This window comes from Nymphalis io, chromosome 22, assembly GCF_905147045.1.
Source record: "Nymphalis io chromosome 22, ilAglIoxx1.1, whole genome shotgun sequence".
Lineage (NCBI taxonomy): Eukaryota > Metazoa > Arthropoda > Insecta > Lepidoptera > Nymphalidae > Nymphalis > Nymphalis io.
Window position 1 is genome coordinate 9,054,869 of NC_065909.1, and position 25,265 is coordinate 9,080,133.

The 25,265-nt window shown below is 32.8% G+C and overlaps 1 protein-coding gene across 1 annotated transcript in view; it reads right to left on the reverse strand.

Annotated features, from left to right (window-relative positions):
* Positions 1–995: 995 nt before the first annotated feature.
* Positions 996–25,265, reverse strand: part of LOC126777205 (E3 ubiquitin-protein ligase MYLIP) — a 32,633-nt gene continuing 8,363 nt past the window's right edge. The window contains exons 2-6 of the mRNA XM_050500182.1: positions 6,896–7,653; positions 4,657–4,873; positions 2,380–2,538; positions 2,124–2,254; positions 996–1,813 (exon numbers count right to left, since the gene is read on the reverse strand). Coding sequence (XP_050356139.1) covers positions 1,714–1,813; positions 2,124–2,254; positions 2,380–2,538; positions 4,657–4,873; positions 6,896–7,653 — 1,365 coding nt within the window. The 3' untranslated portion in view covers positions 996–1,713. The remainder of the gene's footprint in view (positions 1,814–2,123; positions 2,255–2,379; positions 2,539–4,656; positions 4,874–6,895; positions 7,654–25,265) is intronic.

Genomic DNA, 25,265 nt, shown 5'->3' on the forward strand with positions numbered 1-25,265 from the left:
TTCGCACCAAGGAAGATGGAGATGGATTGAAGCAACATGAGATTTGGACAGTACCTCAAACACTGCAATATATTTGTTTTAATGGCCAGTTTCAATTTCAAGTTGTATACTCTAATAATGACGCTTAGATGTGTTTTGACCTTCTGGGGGGCGGTTACTTGTCATCACTGGTATATGTATAATAAATGCGGCTTTCCCTGTGTCAAGATATTGTAACACTATGTAAAAAAACGTTATCGTGAAACTGCAGTTCTTTTTTTATATTTACTGAAAGACTACGCCACCCAATGATAGGTGGTAGTAGAGTCCAAACGCGACGACGGTCAGTACAAGAATGTTCTGCACTAGCCACCCCCGCCTTGCCGGCGCAAGACGCTCCTTCACGCCTCGTTTGAAGGTAGGAAACAGGTGAAGTGGAAGAAGGGTTGTAAGAGGAGGGGAACATGTGAGCCGGTAAAGAATTCCATGTTTTGGAAGTGCGACAAAGAACGGAGTTCCCAGTTGTTTACGCTTCAATCGAAGAGTTTACGCATGATTACCACAAGTAATCAACATTTAAGTGCTTCATAATTTCAACTGTACCAGTTATGGTGTTCCGCATACTGACCATATGTGACCATATGTGCACTTCTCTGATAAGGCACTTTTTGTTTGCCTGGGTTTGTACGAAGTATAACGTGTTTCCTTATTTTTTGGGTATGTGTGCACGGGTAGGATCGAATAGCATGAAATATACTTCATAACTTTCTAGAATGACACTATTTGAGCTTTTAGTTTACAAGCTTTCTGTCGGTCAGAGTACTAATTTAGTTAGTTTTATTTGTTGACAAACATGTTTTGGCGCGCCAATAGGTTAATAGCTACTCATATTTCATAACGACAAACGGCATAACGTTTGTTGCCGTTATGGATTGCTTCCGCCGCCGCTCTCTTCTCTCTTGGGTGTTGTCTAATCTTTTTGCTTTTGTATTTAAAGTTAAAAATAAAAAAGCAAATTTGGCAGTATTCTAAATTTTAATTTTTTCATATTTTTATTGCATTTTACAGTAATAACTTACAGACCACAGGTCTTACGATTACTTTAACTTAGATATTTAAAAGTGACATTTATAGCAAATTATCAATACGCAATATTGTAAGAAAATGCAATTTCCACTTAAATAAATACATATTTGGTAAAATTTATTCTATCTTTTTATTTAAAATGAAGACGCTTGTGGCAGAGATAGAATGTTAATGTTATCACAAGTATTTTTCTAAGTTAGATAGATATATATTGCCTTCTAAAACGAAGGAAAGTTCACTTAGCAATATGTAAGTATTAAGACATTTTTGTTAATTTTTATATTATAATCGATAAACTCCACTTATTCTTAAATGCTAAGAAGTAAGTACGGATAACTGAATACAATTTTGGAATGTGATCAAACTTCTCAGTCGAACGACATTCCAGTAAAGTGTTATAGTTAAAAATGCACATTTAACACGTCAAAAGATCTGACTAGACAATCACACACACACTTTATAATTTTATTGTCCAATAAGGCAGTTGGATCACAATCTTGCGCGCACATTCCGTCAATGTCAAGTTTATTGTCAACTTTCGCGCCAACTGGGCTGACACGTCAAAAGAAATTTTCGTTCGAAAATTTTGACGTTTCTGCAGCAATCACGTTCCATTTCGTTACAGCGAAGCGCCGCGTCGAGCGATTACTATTTTATTATCACACCAGGACTCTTCTGATATTCCACTGGTAGGAAAATGTGCATTAGTTTCTCTATTTCGCCGCGGCATAAGGGACAGCGTTCACATCTGTAAAAAATACATGATTCTTTATAATTATTGTTGTTCTGAGGAATCTTTGTGGCAATAGAGTACTTTAAGAAGTTTTTAAACTATTCACTCAACAACAATATAACTAATTAAAAATGTACAATGGTTTTATTTTTGTTTTAATAACCGAAATAATCTGTCTTTTTGGTATTACTAAAAGCCATTGAGCAAAGGATTTACTTAATTGATTCTTGTTAACTATGGAATATGCCTCATTGGGCCATCGAAATGTGAGTGATGGTCGGCAACTGTGTTGCTTAGCTGATCAGGTTAAGTTTGGGATACACACCTCGGCGCACATTCGTTGCAACAGACGACGTGTCGGCACGGCAGGAACAGCGTGTCGATGGCGGCGTCCATACACACGCGACACGCGAACACGTCGCTGCCGCTGCGCGAGCGGGAGCGCAGGCGGGACTCCTGCGATAATAACAAACTCGTTTAGTTAAATATAAATACGAACAAATACCAATGGACTGGCACTATAAATAGTTTTTATTAGTTTGTTTTGATAAAATCAGGTTTAACATGTCGGCAGTGCTCACCTCGGGTACAGGCCCGGCGCGCCGGCGCGGCTCGGCGGGCGCGCGCGCGTGCGCGTCTCGTCGCGCGCGGTCGTGCACTTCGCGACACGTGCGGCGGATGTCGAACACGTAGCGGCGGCCCAGGGTCGACGAGTCGTTGAATATCGACGCGATCGTACCCTGGAATAGAAGGTTCTCGTTAAAACGTATTCACAATTATAACTCTTCTTATTCATAATTAAAAATTAATACCATAATATAATTCGAGTAAAAATGTTTTTAGGGCTATATTACATTTGCAGCGATAGAATATTACTCAGTTACTACGCTCTAAACACGGTGTACAATGACGAATGTGGAATGAATATTGTGAAGAACAATTTATTGTGCCGATATTTATTTTATTTACATTCTTTTATAACCTAGCGAGCAGTACCTACACTCACATAATTGAAATTAAATTAATTTGTAGAAATCAATTGTAATATTTAACTACTCTGTGATGTTCAATCTCTATTATGAATAAAGATATATTATTATTATTTGAATAACACATATTTATCGATAAGTAACATTATATTATATACAAATACAATATTGGCGGTAGGGTTTCATGCTAGCCCGTTTGGGTACGATGGTGACGCTGTCGAGGCCATTTGGGCCAACATCAATAAGTCAATTCGAAAAAAAAACCTACCCAAGGTTCCACCTCTTCATCGCATATTCTACCGCCAAACAGCGAAGTTCGTGGCACATTGGAGATATAAGGTATGGTTAAAATTTTTAAAAAAGTCAATGTCTATGGGCTTTGGTGACTATTTAGGATCAGGTGGCTCACTTGCCTACAATTATAAACAACACGATCATTAAAATTAAAAAAAAATGTTTCAATTTTAATATTAATATACATTTAGTTTTCGATATATGTAAATGTAATGACGTGTATGTAAAATTATTTAAATACATATCAAAATAGTTTACGAATAACATGGCACTCAATTGTATATGTACTTTTATATTCACACTGGTTTGTAATTTTGAAAGACGCAGATATTACTACGTCGGAATTGAAGATACGGTAACAGCCTGTTAACGACCCACAGCTGGGCTTAGGCCTCCTCCCCCTTTTTGAGGTGAAGGTTTGGAGCTTATTCTGCCACGCTGCTCCAATGTGCGTTGGTAGAATACACATGTGGCAGAATTTCAATGAAATTAGACACATGCAGGTTACCTCACGATGGTTTCCTTTACCGTCAAGCACGAGATGAATTATAAACATAAGCACATGAAAATTCAGTGGTGCTTGCCCGGGTTTGAACCTACGATCATCGGTTAAGATTCACGCGGTCTAACCACAAGGCCATCTCGGCTATTCAAGATAATGAACGAGAATAAATTAGGTTTAGGTTGCAAACGGTTCGCTTTTCAACCAACAATCAAGTCGTCGCCAATAAAAATATAACTTAACCTGACACACCCCCGCCATGAATAGATAATGACTTTGCCTATTAATTAGTTACGGAAACAAAGTCCATTTTGTTTTTGTATACATTATTTATGTAATAATTATTAAATACTACGGTATATTTGTAAATCTTGTATATATTTAAAACATTATTGTTTTAGAGAAAAAAAATATTTTTAAAATATGAATCTGTGTTTTTTGCTTAAAAAATGAGTAGTTCAAATTGCTATTTAAATATTTTATTTGATTATAAGACATTTTGAAACAAAAAGAGTTCATATAAATAATGTATTTCTTAAATTAAATTTTAAACAAAGGATAATATTTATTAAGGTTGGTTTATTATGTATCTGGTATATCGCGTTGAATTAAGTTAAGAATTTTTAAATGTAAACTATTAATGTTAGTATGAAATGCATCTCATTTTAAAATGTCCATGATTTTTGAGGGTAAAGCAATTATCACTATCTTTTCACCTAAGTTTTGTACATAACTCCATACGACATAAGTAATGTATATCAGTGCAATACCCTACAGTTATATTATTTGACGGTTGTAATCGAGAATCATCGCCGCCATTTTATATTTAAAAATATATTAAGTAAATCATGCAGTGAAAAGCATTTATCATGATATGTATATATAATAAACATTGTCTTCTGGACACTATATATCAATGTAGTGATTAAGAAACAACCTTAGAAGTTGTTTAGTTTATAGTGTTTATGTCATCAAAAACTAAAATAGTGGTCAGTCGCCGCCATATTGGTTTTATATATTTGTCAGTTTTGTGTTCATTTATGAAAAAAATAATATCCCTAATCGATTCCTACCTTTAAATCTCTAATAAACTGCTCAGTGACATCAGTTCTAACAGTTTCGCAGCAGTAAAATGCGTGTTTCTCAGTGACAGCGCGGTAAAGGGCGGCAGCTTGTCCAGAAGTCGCCATTTTGAATTGCATCGTCGCCTCATGACCCTTTCCTGTCACGAACGCCAGTTGGAAGATACGGCGAAGAGGCTGAGCCCGGTGTATTGCGGTGTAAGGAATACTGGAATAAGAAATAAAAGGTTGTAGATATGTTTTTTTCAGACCTGTTATTAAATATAAAAATTTACAAGTGTATAAGTTGTCTATATTTTAAATATAATTTGAGTATCTCTTATTTTTTTTTATAGAATGGGAATTCGGACGAGTATATGGGCCACCTGATGGTAAGTGGTCACCAACGCCCATAGACATTGGCATTGTAAGAAATGTTAACCATCGCTTACATCACCAATGCGCCACCAACCTTAGGAACTAAGACGTTATGTCCCTTGTGCCTGTAATTACACTGGCTCACTCACCCTTCAAACCGGAACACAACAATACCAAGTACTGCTGTTTTGCGGTAGAATATCTGATGAGTGGGTGGTACCTACCCAGACGAGCATGCACAAAGCCCTACCACGAGTATCTTATATAGTTTTTGTTTCAATATAAGTAACAAGTAAATACATGTAGGTAAAATATTAAAACCATTTTAACAAACAGAAAACAGACAATTAAATATATTTTTTACATAAATGTCCGTTAATACTCTACCGATGTTTAAATTATTTGTTTTTTTTTTTAATTTCGATATTTTTTAAATACACTTATACAATACAATAGCAACATTCATTCAATTTAAGGAATTAGTTTTTTCTATTTTTTAAACACATTACGTATCAGATCAATATAACGTTGCCAGAGGTATTCTAGATTTTAAATAAAAACAGTACAGATAATTAATTGATAAGAGTGTATGTTTATGATAACAATGATTTCAGCTGCGTAAGCTCAAAAAATAATAAAGTAAGTTCTACAAGCGTTTTTTATCAAAATAGGTTTTTAAATATTTGCATCCGTACTTGAACGCATTTTGTTTACATAAAATATGAAACATTAACTTTTGTGAATTGAATTACTCGTTTGGAACGGTTTAAACGAGCAATTAAATTAAGTCATTAATTTTTTTTCTTTGTATTGAAAAAAATGTATGAAATAAAGGACACGCACTCGAAAAAACACAGCGTTAATAATTGTTAATTTATTTGAAATATTTTTTTGAATTAAAATTATTGTCAAAGGCTACACAATTGCGCACATATTTAAAAGAATATTTTCAAAATATATTTGAGGTTAACGTATTCATAACAAATCTATTTTTATGTGTGATAACAGACATGAGATAATGTCGGATCATCTTTGCTATATCTTTTGGGAACAATTGCGATAATATTGTTTTTCATTCATATTGTATTTTATCTTTTAGATTTTAAGTATATTGTTATTTGCTGATTGATTTATTTTTAAATTTTATCTGGAAGGTAGGTAGCCACCGCCCATAGACATTCGCACTAAAAGAAACATTTTACTATTACTCTAAATCTAAGCAGTCAATGCGCTGGCAACCATGGAAACAAAAATGTTATGGTCCCGGTGCGTCACAGAGGATATGTATTTTTTTTTAAATAAAAAAGTCTTATATGCTAATATCCTATCAACCCTCCTCAAAAAACCGTTTCAGCTAAAAGTTAGAAAGAAACATTCTAAAATTGTACATTACTTATAAACGCCAAGCATATTTTTTAAGCAATTCGATTTGCATGTTTAAGAATCATTATGAAATTTTGCCGATTTTGTATTTTATTTTCACTTGTAAACCGAAACTGCAAACATTATTATTTCTATGCTTTCGTGTCATGTGATATTTTTCGTAGCTAGCAACAATGTAACGTCATCGACTTAAATCAATTATCTACTAAACAAAGTCGATTATCCCTATTAATTTGTCACAAGCAATTCTGTATGATTAATTACAAAAAAATAAAATGTAATATGTATAGTTATCTTTAAAAAACAATTAAATGTTCGATGAACGGATGTGATATTTGTGCTAAAAATGTGCAACTTTAGATTTAAAGTTCGTTTACTGGTAAACTGAGATAATATTATTTATAATATAATATAAATTATAATATAATATAAACTTTTTATTAAAATCAAATTTGTGTGTGTAAGTAAAGGTTTAGAAATGTCAATTCACCTTTGTTTCTCCACACCGATTTCATGTTCACCATTGCAGGCGGGTCTGTACACGACGATGCCATGAGGCCCGACACCCACACATGTACTCAGTCTACATCCACAACCCCCTCCATTTTGTCCCGTCGCCAAGCAACCGACCGTCGCACCTCCATCTATCTCCTGCTCATCTCTCGCTCTAGGTTCCTCAGCCTGTTGTCTGTGGTACAAGAGATGGCTGTACAAGTTGTAAGCGTTATTGCTTTGTGTCACTGGCTTGCAGAAGAACAGCTCCTCCCCAAAAGACTCCAACTTCGATATTTCTTTCAACAGCCTATATTCAGCTTGAGACGCCCTCATACCAGAGATCTCACAATGGTATTCTATAATTTTCGCCATATGATCATCTGGCTTCTCACCCTGCGGGCCAATTTTGTGGCACTCCGCGTACACATGTGTGGGTACATCGGGATCGCAGTCACCGGTCTCTGCTTGAGCAATATAAGCGATAATGCGTCGTGCGACTTCCTGGTCAGCCACAACCAACCTACCCTCAATAAGGTCTAATTTCGCGTGTAGGTAGAACTGATGTCTTGTGGGTTCATTTATAAGGAGATGAGGAGGGACCCAAAATTTAACGCGTAGGTCGAGTCGCCTGCTCGGTATGCGGTGGGGGTCTAAATGATTGCGTAGATTCAGCCACCTTCCCGGACCGGACCCTGAGCAAACTCGTAGGCCGAAGTAGTCAGCTTCTGCACCGATTTCGAGTTTTTCGCACACCTGAAATATACAAAGGATAAATTATAATAACCAGATTGGTTATATTTAATCGACTTATTAAAATAATAATCTCTGTAAAGCCAACAACTGTGTATAATAATATAGCAGTTGTGTTTGCATGAAATAACAATGAATTAGTTTCGTAATCGGTGCAAAATTTTTGCCAACAAACATTCTAATTATGGCACACAAGCTATACATATAATGCCTTCGAAGAAATATCAAAACATACTCAAATAAGTTCGTGGGATTTTACATTAAATCATTTTTTGCACAATTAAAATGTGACGAGGTTGTGACAATGAAATTAGATCGTACCGCAAGTATGGGTTATACCGTATAATTACATCTGCGTTGATAGATAGCTGCCAGGCAACATCATATACGAATAGATTAATAAGTAGCATTTATTTAGTGAAAGTGGATTAAGTATACGTATTAAAAATATTTGGTAACGGATTTCTCTAAAATTAATGCCATATATTTTTCAGCTCTATTAAGGAATTAGCAGTTGAGTGTTGGCTTATGTAATTGTTATTTATTACACTATTGGTTGAGATTTATATATACGTGATACGCTGTTACATAAGTAGTATTATGTTGAAGGTTTTTTGAGGCTTATTTTACCGCGCTTGAGCATACAATAATTCTAATACAATTAGTGCCTGACACGACATCTGACCGATTTCGGACACAGCGGCCATTCTCAACAGACTGCGCAGGAGTTATTATGCACCATCATTTTTTAAAATAGCAACTGAAAAGTTTGCAATAAAAATATTGCAATTATTTATTTTCGACATTTTAAAACAAGTTATTGGGGTTTTGAAAATTGCATTGGAGGATGAGATTATCTGCCTCATTCCTCCTCGAATAATAATAATATTTCTATAAAGTATGATAAAAATGTTAAAGACGGCATTAAAATATACAGGGTCAGTGCCAGCGACGCCATATTCAAGACACTGGATGATGAAGTTTTTAGGGCAAAGTTAACGATCTGCTAGCCAATTTGCACGAATGCGATCAAAGAATAAATAAAAAAAACTGTCTGTAAGACGAAGTTACACGCAGATCTCATCGTTTACTATATTGTTATCCGACACGTACGGATACAATGTCAATGGGCGGCGGGAGGTATTCAGCTGTTGCGTAGTATATTAATAAGTCTTTATTATTACATATACACTGGCCGCCAAAAAAATCGACCCACCCGTATTTTTTTACTTACAAAGTTGTTATCTTAACTATGCGACGACCTAGGTGGATTGTTTTACTTATGGGACATACATTTAACATTTTATTACCCACTTGATATTGATTTCGAGGAGTTGTAAGTGTTATTGAGGATATTTGGAATATTTTTAAAGTATTGATAAGAAAACGTTACTTTGTGCGCAAAGTGCATGGTTAGTTTATTTCCAGTTCTTAACGCGGAGTCATCTCGGTTCGATGTTTATTATTGATTAAGTGTATGAAACTTTGTTGAAACAATAATTTTAATAAGTTTAAACATAAAAAATGGATACTACTGAAGCAGAAGCTGTTCAAGTCGTAGCTCTTATTCATGAGGGGTTAAGTCAGCGAAATGTGGCTAGAACACTAAAATTAAGTTGTTCAGCGGTGCGAAGAGTGTACAAACGCTACTTGGAGACTGGGGAGTATCGCCGGAGACCAGGATCTGGCAGGGGGCGTGTCACGAACCCGACCGATGACCGTTTTATTGGTTTGACGTCTTTAAGAAACCGACATCTTTCGGCTGTTGACGTTCAAGGTAGACTCCGAGAAAGTCGTGGAGTGTCTGTGAGTGAAAATACTGTAAGAAGAAGACTTCGAGAGCAAAACTTAACCCCTCACAAGCCAGCAACAGGACCAAAACTCACAGCATCCCATCGACAAGCAAGACTACAATTTGCTAGGCAGCACGTCGATTGGACACTGGACCAATGGGAGACAGTATTGTTCAGTGATGAAAGCCGAATGTCTCTAGTAGGCTCTGATGGACGATGTAACGTCATGCGAAGGCCAGGAGAACGCTACTCTCAGTGTTGCACTCGAGAAACAGTCCGATTTGGTGGAGGCTCTACAACGTTTTGGGGAGGTATTTCTTTGACGGGACGCACAGAGCTGGTTTTTTTCCGTAATCGTGCTGTTAATGCTGAATCTTACATAACGGACATTCTGGAGCCTCATGTGATGCCTTACGCTGGATATATTGGGGATAATTTCCAACTTATGCACGACAACGCACGACCTCACGTGGCTAGAATTGTTAAAGACTATCTCAGAGAAGTCGAAATTCCAGTTATGCAGTGGCCAGCCAATAGTCCGGACTTAAACCCGATAGAGCACCTCTGGGACCAGCTAAAACGTACGGTTCGAGCACGAAATCCAATTCCAGAAACCCTGAATCAACTGGAAGCTGCCCTAACTGAAGAATGGCAACGGACCCCACAGGAAGACATTAAAAAGCTAATCAGGTCACTTAATAGGCGTATGCAGGCAGTGATTAGGTCAAGAGAAGGAAACACTCCCTATTAAAGTAAGATTTAGGCACCCAAATTTAAAAACAAACGGCATAATCGTTTTGTACACAAAAAAATAAAATTGCGTAAAATTTTGTGTTTTCGTGTTTTGTCACATATTTACCTAAAAACCTATTTTTTGCGCACTATTTCTGTTTTTGTACAATCCTACAATTGCATTTTTTCATTATCAATCTTAAAAATATAAATATGTGGTAGTTTAAAACCATACGATAGCTTTTTTACAAAAAATGTAGGTGGGTCGATTTTTTTGGAGGCCAGTGTAGTTGCATTCATAAAATTTAATATGCGAACTTTGTTTTAGACACGCGTCATTTGTTTACATTTAGATAAGAAAACAATTACAAAATTGTATGTGAATAATTCTTTTATATAAGCGTATAATAATGGTTAGTTTGCATGTGTTAAATTGAAAATTAAAAAAAAAATAACATGATTTTTAAATGCGTAACCATTTGTATCGACCATGTGTTTAGTAATTAATAAAAAAATAGTAAATTTATCGGTTTAAATATAAATTGTACACATGCTTCGATTAATTTAAACATATTTCAATGTAATGGGTTAAATATGAACATAAGCTAATATATAAATAACAAGATTATAATATGTAAGATTGCAAGCCAATATTACGATATCCTCACAGTTAAGCTTTGGTTGGAAATGAGTACAAAAATCTAAGGGGTCAGGATCGAACCTGCTACTTTCACTTCGACGGCCTTACACCGTGTTGGATAATGTAATAACCGTACATAATTACATACCTATGTAGCATTTAACTATAATATTATTCAAAAACTTAATAACTTAATTCGTAACAATATTAACTGAAACTTTTAAGTATTTTTTAATAAATATCAAAGATATTTACAAAAAAATCCAAATAACTATAATCAATATAAAGTAAATATTAAATATTATAAAAATTTAAATGACTATTACTACTATTTTGATGACAATGTAATATAATATTTATATAACTACGTGGGTCTTTTAACCGGTCAATGTTTAACTGACAACATTGTCAAAAGCGTGTCACCTGGGAACATGACCGTTTGGTCCGTTCACAGAGTGAGATAGTACATACATGTACATTGTACAGCATAGTAGGTTGCTTGCTCACTGAAATATAAGTAATCTCATCTATATGCTTGTAGTCAAAAGCATTTTTAACTAATATTTTCGGTTGCATACCGTTACCTATTTTTTTTTGTAACTTCACCTGTTTTTTGTGTGCGGTTCTAACAATGCAACTGAATTTTAAATTAGATGCATTCAACAAATTCGATTAACTCTTTCGATCTCGTCTTCTTCATCTTGTAAACATATTCATGTAAATATCTATCAAATTTAGCTGTATTTGTTACTCAATAACACTCGAATGACTGGACGGATTCTAATTATAATTGGTCAGTATACAATTGGGCGAAATAAAATATGTGCTTTTCTATTTTAAGCCTTATAACCATAAACATAAGGTCGAGTCGAGCCGAGTCGCAAGAGATCACTTGCAAATGTCTTATATCTGGAGAATAGAAGTGAAGAAATATTACATTTAAAGTTAATTTACACGGCGAACAATCGCACAGAAATACTTTATAGACGCACTAAAACGTATCTCAAATGCAAATAAACAATATTTAGTTGTATTTTCAACTCTAATCTTATTTGCTGAGGGTTTAAATTGGATTTATACGAAAATAACACGCTACCATCTCATGTTATAAGAGCAAGGACACACTTGCGTTCTGAATTAGCGATTTATATAGCAGACAGTTTTCTAAAATTTTGAACGATGAATGTTTATTGTTCCAATTACATACATATATCATTGTGTGATCATGTTCTCTCTGTATGCAAGTGACGTATTTTCCTCATAATCGCAAATAACAGTGACGGTGGTACAATTAATCATTTTTATCTTAGAATTAAAGAGAAAATGGTTTAGAAGTTGCGAGATGTTGGAATTTCCTTGTTCATATAATATCACAGTTATGTTTCAGTTTTATTAAGGTAAAAGGTAGTATATGATTTGGTTCCGTAAATAACTTCCGAGGTCTGTGTCTCGAGACAATATTACGCAGAACCAAACTTTAATGTAACCGTAATTCTATAGAAAAAATTCTTGCTTATTCGCTTTACGGTACTTTGGTGTCTACTGCGATTTTTTAAAAGCAATTTGTGTACAGAAAATGAAATCATAAACAAGAAGTGCATAAAGTAAAGTAAATTTATTTCAATATCTACTATGACGGATAGATATTGTTAGACTAAGAGAGTTCAACAATATTTAGACAAAGATCTTATTTTACGATCCAATAAAATGTTCGTATAAAACCTACTTTCTGAATGCTATTATTGCAAAATCTTTTTTAATCTTTTGTACACAGATCCTAAGACTTATTTATAATACAAGGTGGAAACGTCAGTGCTGTTAGGAGCACGCGGTGCCGTCGTGAATGAATTATATATAAATAAATCGCGTGTATGTTCGTGTAAACGATGTTACAAAACGTTATACTAATATATTATATAAATATTTGCTAGAATAATTTTATGTGTTTAAGCAGATCTTTATGAGATAATAAAAAAATATATTATCTTGCTAAAGTAATAAATCATCAATTAAAATAAACTAAAAGCTTACATTGTCATCCTTTAACAGATTAATCCAACATTTGCCAACGATCAACGAGAAGAAGCGGCAAGAAACTCTGGTAATCGTTCGGATTTATACGGATTATAATAAATACAGATTCATAATTCAATTCAATTTTATATATTCTGCTCTCTCAACGAATACTAAGTGTGCGACTTTCTGTGTTTAATACTTGAATATAGAAAATTGTACATGCATAAATTTCTTTAGTACCTACTCATTATTATTAGAGGAAATTTGATTATATCCTCGGTTCCGTGTTATATAAAAACATATACAGACTTAGCGCATATTTGCTATTATATTTATTAAACAAACGTATGTTTTTTATATAAAATAAAATTTAACTAATTCGAGGCGACCCTACGTCTTCCTCACATTCGTTTGCTAGCAAGTCTTTGTTTGTAAGGAATTTGACTATATCAACCTCCATAAAGGAAAAATGGTTAATACAACAAGCGATACCAGTCTATAAAATCTAATATACGTACGTCTTGTATTATAATTAGTCTATAAATTATCAAATCCATAAAAGGAAAGCTAAAAATGACTTTTCTACTATCGCTTAATAAATTTATCAAATGCCACTTTTATCAACACGTCTTAAACGAACAAACGTATATACGAACAAAGGTTCGCCTGTTTGTTTCTCCCAATTTACAGAGGTCAAACACCGCGAGATAAAAAATTATTCGCATCCTGTTCTGTTGAATGTTTTTATTGGGAGCAGAGACGAGCAAAGGGGCCCGATGCTACGCGACCACTATTCATATATATCGTTACTTTAATGACGCGGCGTTAATGACTTGTTTTCTTTAGGTATCGTATGATTGACTGAGGTTCCGCTTCTGTTTCACAGACTATCTTATTTATATTACAGGTCTAAAAATATTGTTATCTTTTTCTGATATTTGTGGTTAAAAAGGATAAGTTAGTGCCTGCCTCATTGGTCCAGTGGCTAGTTAATAAGGCTGTAGACCCCAAGGTGTGTTCAAATCCGGCTGGCGCCACGGCGGCCAATCTCAGGCGTGACTAGACCCCGCAAGATATTTTGCGCACAAGTAACATAAGTACACTCTCTATTCATTCGCTCTTATAATCCGATGGGACGGCAATCCGACCCGACCGGAAAGAGTTCAGACGGGACCAAAGGTTTAACGTGCTTAAGGACCTGTACTAGGCAGACGAGTGTCATCAAAGTTTATAGAAATATATATTCCAATATATCTTTTTATGGCGAGACGGTGGTAAGAACGCGTAAATCTTAACCGATGATCGTGACAAACCTATATTTGTATTATACTATAATTTCACTAAAATTCTGCCACATGTGTATTCCACCAACCCGCACTTGAGCAGCGTGGTGGAATAAGCTCAAAACTTCTCCTCAAAAAGGCTCACCCTTTTTGAGGCCTTCAGCCCAGCAGTGGGACATTCACAGGCTGTTATAGATATCTTTTAATTGTGAGATCCATAATCAAATAATTACTGTATAAAAATTCATCAGACTTAATAGTTGCTATAAATAATTATAATTAAAATACACGTATAAGAAAAAATATATTTTAAAACCATCCAAAAATAAGTTGAGTCGTTAATTAAACAGTGTTTCCGACAATTATTTTTAACGGTTACCGTAGTTTTATATATAAAATATTTTGTTTAAGTATTTTCTTTTATTTTTAAATTGATATTAATCATAAGTACCTATTCGTTTAATGAGAGTTGATGAATAAATTTTTTGTCAGTTTTTAATGTTGTAAATGGAATGGTGTTCTGTTTTAAAAATTATGGTTATTAGATAGGGTTTTTAATTTTACAGGTGCATCTATATTCGGGCACAAACTTAATGATATTATTATTATTTATTAATTTGTCTATACAAATTATACTATAATTGCTATATTTATAATTATAATTATACTATAATTACTATAATTGCAGTAAGTTTGCTTGCTGAGCTATCTTAGCAAGCAAACTTACTGCCCTCCCAGATTTCGTACGGCTGAATTATGTTTTTTTTTTATAATAAAAATTTGGAACCCGGATAGCAGCGCAATCCTCTGGTTTCAATGTAAATCATTCGGGGACTCATTCAAACACACACAAAGAAACAAGATACCAGTATCATCGTTAGGATGTAATGCAGAGCGCCTAACTCAATTTATTTATAAAAAAAAATTTACATGATATAATCATAATTTTTTCACACATGTTATTATAATCAATTAAAGATTATATTAGTACAAAAAAAAATATTAATTAATTTACATAAAGGTGCGGATTCCAAATACAGTATTGAAAGTAAACATATGCAAACGAACTACTATTTTACTAAAGTAAGCAAACATTACAACATAATGCGCAAGGCACTCATACAAACTACATTTAAAAACACTCTAAGCGACATATTACAAAGAAAGTTATTCGGGAGCTGATTCAAAAGATAATTTAGAATATTTTTTTCGTAATATTTTCAGTTTTCTTACGCTTTATCTTATCTTCTATCTGTGGATATGAAAGATTTGAGCAACAATCATCGTTATCATATAGTAAGGATGTGATAATTGTTGAACTTCGGACGCACCTTTTATTATTCACGATTGGTAAAAAAATTCTTGTAAAATCTTAAAGTTAAACCATTAAAATAGGAATTCAACTAGGGATAATAAAAGTATAGCATAAATAAAAAGTATCGATATGGAAGCGCAACGGTTTACGTCCCGCCTAGTGAAGAATAAGTCGCAGATTCGATCCTTACCTTGGACTAATGTCCTAACACAAGCTGTATAATTCGAAGGGTAAATAGTAATATAAGTAATCCCTTAAAAATTCACTATGCTCTTTAATCTATTCTCTTTAATGTTAAAATACATTCTACGTCACACAAATAAACCCACAACTATCAGTTTATTATAGGTAATAAGTGTTGTTTTCAACGACATATATGTAAGCTCATACGCATAACATATAAAAGAATATATATAAGTGGATATATGTGTATGATATTGTGAAGGCATTGCACGCACATCCTCAAAGCAAGTTCAACAACCTGTCTATGTGGCTAAGCCGCATTGTGTAAAACTTAGATGAGTTTAAATGAAGTCGTGTATCATCCGACTGTTATACGTACCTTGGTAATTGTATTTATTTTAATCATTAATAATATAATACATGAGGATTGCACGTTAAATAACTTAAGTAAACCTGTCTACGCTATTACGACTAATCGTAAGCCACTAAACCGATTTTGATAAAATTTGTTATAAAACAAGCTTGAACCCCGAGGAAGGACGTAGGCACCTGGCACAAAAAATGCGGGCGAAGCCTCGGGTGCAAATAAGTTATTTACATATTTAATATACATACTTTAACTGATAGGTTTCCAAAGAAATAGACACACAAAATACGGTAAACCTAAGTCTTTAGGTAAGTTTTGAACATAAATCATCACTTAATTTTTTGGGGCTATTCATGGAGCGTTAAGAACTATGCCCTTATTAGTACCTGTAAACATATTTTACGTAACAAAAAAATGTAGATTAATTATGTATGTCATTAGAATAATAGAGCTATAATTATAATACTTCTATGATAAAATACTTGATCGTTTCCATATAGACTTAACAGACATGAAGTGTTCCGAATTTCGCATAGTATGTATTTAAATCTTACATTTAAATTATTACAAAAAATCTATAAAAAATGATGAGCGATACAATTAGAATATATTTAACAAACAATTAAAAGCTAATCCCTCCAAAGTCTTTCATTTGCATCATTAAATAAACGACGGATATTTTTTATGGAATTTTAAAATGGAAATTTACAATAAATCTATAAAATATTATATAAAATATTTATGAAATTATAGTACTTATTTTTCTTGCTTTGCAATTTGAAGAGTAACATAGGTTACTTTTTATCCCGGAAATTTTATATTTACCCGAACATTAATCGGGAGCGAAAGCGCGCGATAATTTGTTTTATTTAGGATTATATAATTATAAAATTTGGTTATCGATATATCCTGGGACATTTTTCACACACGGCCATCTGATCCCAAATTAAGCTTGTACAGAGCTTACTATGGAATACTATGGAAACCAGACAACCAGAATACTTATATAGATAATTACAACCAGACTCAGGACAAACAGACGTGTTCATGCATAAAAATATCTGTCCTGGGTGGGAATGGAACCCACAACCTTCGGCGTGAAAGGCAAGCATCCACCAACCAGACCAACCGGCTCGTCGAAAAATGAATTTAGAAGACTGAATATTAAATCTATTTAAAGCGTTTACAATAAAAACCGTATGATAGCATTATCAACAAATATTCTCCAGTAGAAAAAAAGCCTAAACATAATAAACGTCGCCACGTAAAGCGCTTCAAGCACAGCGAGAGTTCATTTTTTAACATTAAACAAAATTTGATGTATTATTATAGATACGTGTGAAACGAAACTATTTTAATAATCTCTTTTGTTTTTCCTAGTCTTTGTATGTACATTATATTGAATTGGTTTGGAGAAATCTTGGAACATAAATGAGTTTTAGATTGCATTATAATGTACTACTGTCTAGTTTCTTGTAGGATTACTCGCAGTCGAGAACTCTTCGTCATCATCATCGACTTGGTGGTTTTTATTCTTGACGTTTGCTTTTTATAGACTAGTTTTCGCGTATTAGATGTTAGGTATAAAAAGTAGACTATATCCCTCCTTGAGGTTCGAGCTTACTTATCAGATTCAGTGTAATTACATCAAAATCGGTTCAGTGGTTTAGCCGTGAAAGCGTAACAGATAGACAGAGTTACTTTCGCATTTGAAATATAAGTATACATTATTTAAACTTTTCTTCTAACGGACTTATTTGTGAAGTCATTCAACTTTAGACAAAGATCTGAAATGTGATACTATGAAAAAAACTAAACGCTAATGACTAAATACATTAGAAAGTAATCTATCAAAAACGATACGAAATACCGACGGATACAACAAAAGAAGCGAAAATAGTCACAAATACAAAAAAGCAAGAGAAAACGTTAAATCAGAAGAGGCAAAACGTCCTTCCACTCCAGATGTTTTCTTCACGTCCCTCTCTAACGCATTTCGCTATCTCTTTTACACCTGATCACGTTCTCGACATGCGCACGATGCATGATCCAAAACACACGACCAGTCGACCAACTAATCGCAATAAACCATGTAACGAAGCGAAGATTTCACTCAGTTGCTCTACAAGTTTGGAGATCGTGGGATTAATATTAATATGGCTGCCAAATATATTTGAGTGTGTTTCTTGGCATCAGTTGCTGGTTTAGTAAGACGTCGACTTACAAGGCAAGGTTGGAGACGATATTACATCTTAGTCCCTTCGAATAGAAAAGGTTTTAACTCTCTCGTTAATAAATGTATCGATTCGTTTTATCGTTAATCGATTTGGAGTTAAGTTAATTATAAAGTACGTGCAAAGGCATGTCAGTCCTTTGTAAGTGAAGTATTAGTTTCTGACTTAATAAGTTCCTAGTTGTGTAGTAATTACTTTTTGTTATAAACAACGATCAATGAACATCATTATATTTTCATTTTCGACTCACGTTGTGAATATGTAGTTAGTAATATAAACTTATTAGTTAGTTAGGTTAGTGAGTCTTTTTTTATGAGACGTTGTATACGCTTTTACAACAGGATCCCAGAAAACGTTCAAAAATATTCAGTTGCAAAATTTAAAAGAATCGTTAAGGAACGCTTGTATGCTTAAAGGATATTACACAACCAATGACTTTAAATGATTGCACACCTTGGGAATGAAACGATCGCCTTCAGGTTATTTAAAATTAAAAATAAAATGTATATATAATTCGGCTTATGTTGTATATTACTTATTGTAGAGGATGAGATATAAAAAAAAACCGCTGAGTTTCTTTCACCAGTTCTTCTCAGGTCTGAGGTGTTTATTTCCGAACCGGTGGTAGATTTATGACAATCAATAAGTAAGTGTAGGCACTTCTATATTGAACAAAGATTTTTGACTTTGAAAATAAAATATATATATATAAACTATAAATAACCGTAATGCTAGCTATTATCATATAACATCTTCCGACATACGCAAGAATCTTTGAGAATATACTTGGGTCTTGGAGCCATGGAGTGCTAATCATTTCGGTAAGCATTTTAGTTTCCATTAATGGAAATTGAAAGAACATACAAGTCAATTATTGTTTTGGCAGCAGTTGCGTTGCGTTAGCAAAACAATCACTAGTTCGTGAAAATAAAGTGACCAAAAACGTTTCGATACTGAGATTCTTTCGCCGGTTTCTGCTCGGGTCCGAATATTTTCTTTTCGAAACCGGTAGTTTTTTACTTTGACTATCAAAAAACAAGAGTGAATTTAAGTTTGACAAGGACAAACTAGATGGATAGGTTTCGAATATTATTTCAAAGAAAAACTTGGAATTAATTCGACATTTTGAAATCATAAGTCAATGACATTGCAGCAAAAAATTGTATCAACGAATTTCAATTTAACAAGTCTGCTTTGGAATACGGTGTACCTATTTAACGTACATCTACTGTTGGTGTCAATTCTATGTGTCATGTAGGTACAGTTGTTATCCTTTTCATTTGTATATGCGGTAAAGGGGGATAGCAATACTTTTTAGTTTAGTCGTATAAGAGAATCGGTGGTATTGTTTTAGTTTGCAAGTGTGGTTTCATTATAACTATTAATACAATGTTAAATTTACTTTGAACTTTTGTCAAATCGATTTATCATTGTTTTGCGTTATCTCTCGTGTCGCCTTGCCTCTGCATTTCCCGGTCTTTTATGGACCTTAATGCTTTCATTTATAGGTTATTTTTGAACAGTCGAATGAGGACGCTTATCTGGTTCTTTGAGGTGAATGCACTTACAAAATAATATACGAGTCCTACTTTCTCTATACACAAATAAACGCCTTATGAAAATCTATGTTTAATGACACATGTATATAAAACTATTTAATAAAGATCATTATTTTTAATAGCAACATATACGTATATGATAAACAAATAACGAATTATTAAAAAATATTTTAAAAATGAATAATATTTAGTCTAAAATATACAATAAAATTATTAGAAACAAAGACTTTTAATCAAAAACAAAAATCATAATACAAATGAAACACGGAAGAGTTATAACGGTAACAGGTCAAGGATAACAATAAATTGAGAATTTTTTATTAATTACATTTAAATGGAAGGTAAACGATGCTATTTATTAAGGATACGCGGATAAATACTAGTATTCATCTAGTAAATTAGGGAGAGGGTTTTGGGTATAAAAGCCTATGCGCTTGAGGTTCAAGCTTGCTTGCTAACCTTGAAAGCGTAACAGACGGACAGATTTCCTTTCGCATTTAAAATATTAATTGATTTGCAATATATATATTGCATATATATAACAAATGTACGAAAACGTTACATTGTATTGAAGTAGATGAAGATAGATCAACGCCCTAATTCCTGTACATCTGAAGCTAATAATAAAAATTAAGCCCAGACAAATAGCTACTACAGACAAGATGCCGTCACGTCTGTTTTCATGCCAATTTCGAAAACATATGAAACAATTTTAAAGTTCTGCAGTGCCTATCAGGATCTGACTATCAGAAGCGTCTGTTTTCCAGATTTCATTTATTCATAAGACGATTTCTGAGAAAGACTTAATGATACTTATCTAAGTTAAACAAGCTGTGACGAACAAAGAACGAAGTTCGAGACGACCTAACATTCGGTATTCAAGACGCTGGTTGAAAAGTAAAATAGGTCGATTAGGTTTATTTTAATATTGAATTAAAGTATTATAAAATGTTAATAGCAATTTAAAGATTCTATCGTTCACAAAAATAATAAATTTGCGATGTAATTCTTAAATTTTGCTTGACAACCGAGTCAAAATAGCTTTTATCAGCAATCTGGCTAAATGTTTGAAACAATATTTGCTTATTTTTTAGCAGATCATAGCACGTTATTATTAAGTAAATTATAAACGTGATTTGAAGATAGATTTGGTGGCTATTTCAGACATGCCAAAATACTAAAAATGTTTTAAGGCTCAAAATCTTGTGTATTGATTGATGTATATAATTATATTACATGATCAATATTTTTAACAATATAATGTATACGTATATAGTAATACAATATATTCTAAATGTGCCAATAACTTTTTATACTTTATATGAAATAAAACAATATGAAAGTGTTCATTATATATTTGTATGAGTTATTGTCAGTAAGCAAAATTCAGTATAATTTATGTTTATTCCAAACAGTTTATATACATAGTTGTTAGTAATACAATTTTACATACTTTCATTGTAAATAACTTTAAAATATTTTAGTTGTAACTATTCGTTTAATTAATTCATTAAAACATTTAAACACACAGAGAAATTAATGTTCTACTAGTAATATTAACTCATATACCCTTCGTATAAATGTATTTATAAATAATATGTTAATTTTTTAATCAGCCTAAGCTAATTAACATAAACAAATGCATAGCAATTTTATTACCTGATGTTGGAAAACTGCGTAGTTGTGCGATATCTACAAATATCAATATTATTGAATTGAAAACAATCGTTAATAACAAAACAACTTGTTTTTAACCTTGGATTCAACACACATTGATTAAATGTTTTTTTAGCAGAAGCAATGCTTTTTAGCTCATATTTCGCAGCTTGTAATTCCTAACCTAAAATACCCAATGCATACATGCATGCAAGCTATTTTATATTTGCGTTAGTCGTAACTAGTAGGTAAATGAAAATCTCTACTTTTCATGCTTTATATTTTGTTATGTGACGAACGTAACCCAAAAAATCTTTAAATATATATTTTTTGGTAATGTACAATTTCGGCTAAAATACTTTACTACCCATCACCGATATTATATGAAGTCTTACGCAAAAACATATATAATAATAAAGAGTTGATATTAGTATAGTCGTAAAAACGTCCATGGATCGGGGCCGGTAGCTAAAGTAGCCTTTTATATGCGTCGACGGCACTTCGCCTCACGCATAGAATGTAAATGAAATGAACGCGTTCGTTGGATAAAAACAATATTCATTTGTAAGATGATTATATTGTATCTGTTGAATTTATGTACATTTTATTACATAAACTAATAATCTTAGATTCTAAAACATAAATCACATCTAAATGATAAAAAATTATGAACATAAATTTAATACGACCATTTAATGGTGTCACGACATTTATGTATTAAAAATATATAATATATTTCCATAAATCGTCCTTGAAAGCGATTCAATCGCAGTAACCTATTCAAATTGCGCACAAGTTTTGCTAGTTTTCACGCGGAAACCGGACCACCATTTTGTTTTGCGTACTAAGTTCATTTTGGATTTAGATATGTTATCCTTAAGATAATTTGATAGTTATCAATTGTAGGTCAAATTTATTTATTTTTATTCAGTTTAAAAGGCGTAATTGATTTAAATATACAAAGGGTTTATTGCGTCTTCAAATTGAAACGAAGTGACACTACAACTTGTGACCATCGTTTTGAATTCAAAACAACTATGGTGGATTCAACTTTAATTAAAGAATTGAATGTAACTTTAATTTAAACTTTGTTTTATGTAAGAAATTCATCAACATCATCATCGTCGTATTTTATTTAAAAAAAAAAAAAGTAAGTATATTAATTGAAGCCGAGATGGCCTAGTGGTAAGAACGCGTGAATTTTAACCGATGATCGTGGGCTCAAACCCGGGCAAGCACCACTGAATTTTCATGTGCTTAATTTGTGTTTATAATTCATTTCGTGCTTGGCGGTGAAGGAAAACGTCGTGAGGAAACCTGCATGTGTCTAATTTCATTGAAATTCTGCCACATGTGTATTCTAACAACCCGCATCGGAGCAGCGTGGTGGAATAAACTCTAAACCTTCTCCTTAAAAAGGCAGAGGAGGCCTTAGCCCAGCATTGGGACATTAACAGGCTGTTACTGTACTGTATTAATTTATGTGGGTATATAAAATGTTATTAAAATAAATATTATGAACCACCTAACGAGGTTATCAACTTCCATGACAACAAGAGACGTTAGTGTTAAGATATCATCATTGGTGATAATAACAAATGTAAATGTTTACTAAAAGTTATCAGTGCGAGCGAAGAAGATTATTGATCTTGTAATTTTTACATAAACATGTCACATCGTTATTTATTCGACTTTTATGTTCACCTTTTTAAGTTACCAAGCGCGTAAACTGTTCATTATTTCATTGATTTTGCATAAATACATAAGTCGTATAAGTCCTTGGTACATATTATCAGAGTAATACGAAGTAACCTCGTTCTCAAAAATCAATTTATTTGCATTATTTCCTTTGTTGGACAGGACAATAATATAATTACTCGAAGGATTTTAATATCTACTGTTGTTTATATTTATATAAACGGCCACAACAATATATGGTTTATGGTTAAATATATTTTATATACTCTAAAGGTAAGCATTTTTTTATTCTAAAAACCATCTGAATTCGACTTTGCCGTTTATGTGTGAAGCTTACAAGCATGGCTAAGGCGTTTTTATATTCGAGAGCAAGTTTTTGTTGTACATGACGTCATATCGACACATGACATGACAACCTTGGAACTAACACAAAGGTACTTAGGCGCCGAGAAACAAGGAAATAAAGAAAAGACTGAATTGAATTAATATCGCCATTCCGAAGTTAATATATTATAATATAATTAAAATATTTATTTGTGCTATTGTTAAACAAACGATTAATATATTCTAAAGTTGGTATTAGTGGTCATGATTGTTTTTGTACAAATAAAGTATTAAAGCATCATTATAAAAATAAGAAAAATGTAAAGAAAAAACGAACAATGGTTAATATGTTAACTAAGTATATAGAAATATATTTTATAAATGTTCAATAAGGTGTGGTTACCATTGAAGTAATTATAGCAAGTCGCCAACCAAGTCCATGTCTAGAATATTGACGTTTGTAAATGTTATGTAAGGTGAAATGCTCATGGATACAGTTGCATATATAAACATTTCTAAAATATAAGTTTCAGAACAACTCAGAATGGCGATAGTAACAACTGATACTATATAAGTGGTTATTAATAATATTATATAAATTTGCAATTCGTATAAAAATTACGCCATGTGGTTATTTGGAATTATAGCGAAACTGGCACAGCCATCCGTTTTGAAAATAAGGTATTGTTTTCCAAATATAAATATTACATTCGTAAATGCGCTTCAAAATTAAAGAGGCGACTTAAATTATATTTGGATAATTTTTTGAAAAATTCTCGTTATGTGAGATAAATTACATATAAGTTCACAATTGTATACATGATAATTCAAATTAGGTTTCACAGTAAAATTATAATCGTGCATATTTCCATAGGATGAAAATAAGGAAAATGAAAACGACTAAGATAGTTGGTCATTGACATTACTTTGAATGCTTGGAAATTGTCCAAACCAGCGTGGTTAGCAGGCGTAAGACACGTGAGCATTCCATGTTCAAGATATTTGTTTTAAAGAATAGTAACTTCACACGTTGAACGTCGAAAAAATTATTAACACCTGAGTCACAAACTATTAATGATTATTTTTTGCAGTATGCTTAATATATCGTTTGACGGGCCGGTTGGCGTTGTTGGTAGATACTTGACTTTCTAGTTGAAGGTTGTGAATTCGATTCCCACCCAGGATAGAATTTTTTTTGCATAAACATATCTGTTTGTCCTGAGTGTGGGTGTAATTATCTATATAAGTAATTTTAGTTATGCTAAAATATTGCACACCTCTAAAACTAAGCGGCTTTGTAGTGATATATTGTCAGTGTATTTTTTATATTGAATGTACACAAAAACGAATATAATATTTTTCTCGTAAACGACTTTAACATCGAAACAATTTCATAAATTAGTATTGTATGATTATACGTGTCTACTTGTTAATTATATGTAATTTTTTCCCCTTTGAACGCTGAAAGAAATCTCTTCAAGGGATACGCATGCCTTTTACACCGAGTTCTCGTTTGGTATCGTTTTTTTTTCTCGTACGTATAATATTTGTTAAATAAATAAATCGTAAATCTGCTTAAATTGCATAAGACTTCTGATGAGCTTTAAGCCTTCATTTTTATTATGATAATATACATATTCAATATAATCGTATAAATAAGTTGTCGATGTGTTTTTTTTTCGATTCCAAATGGTAATCCATTAAATTAACATTGAACAAGCTTTCACATTGTTTTAGTTTTATGGTTTGTAAAGGATGTTCGCGCTCTGTGATTGAACCAGACTCTAAATAAATTTTCTTTTTAAGTTTGTTTAC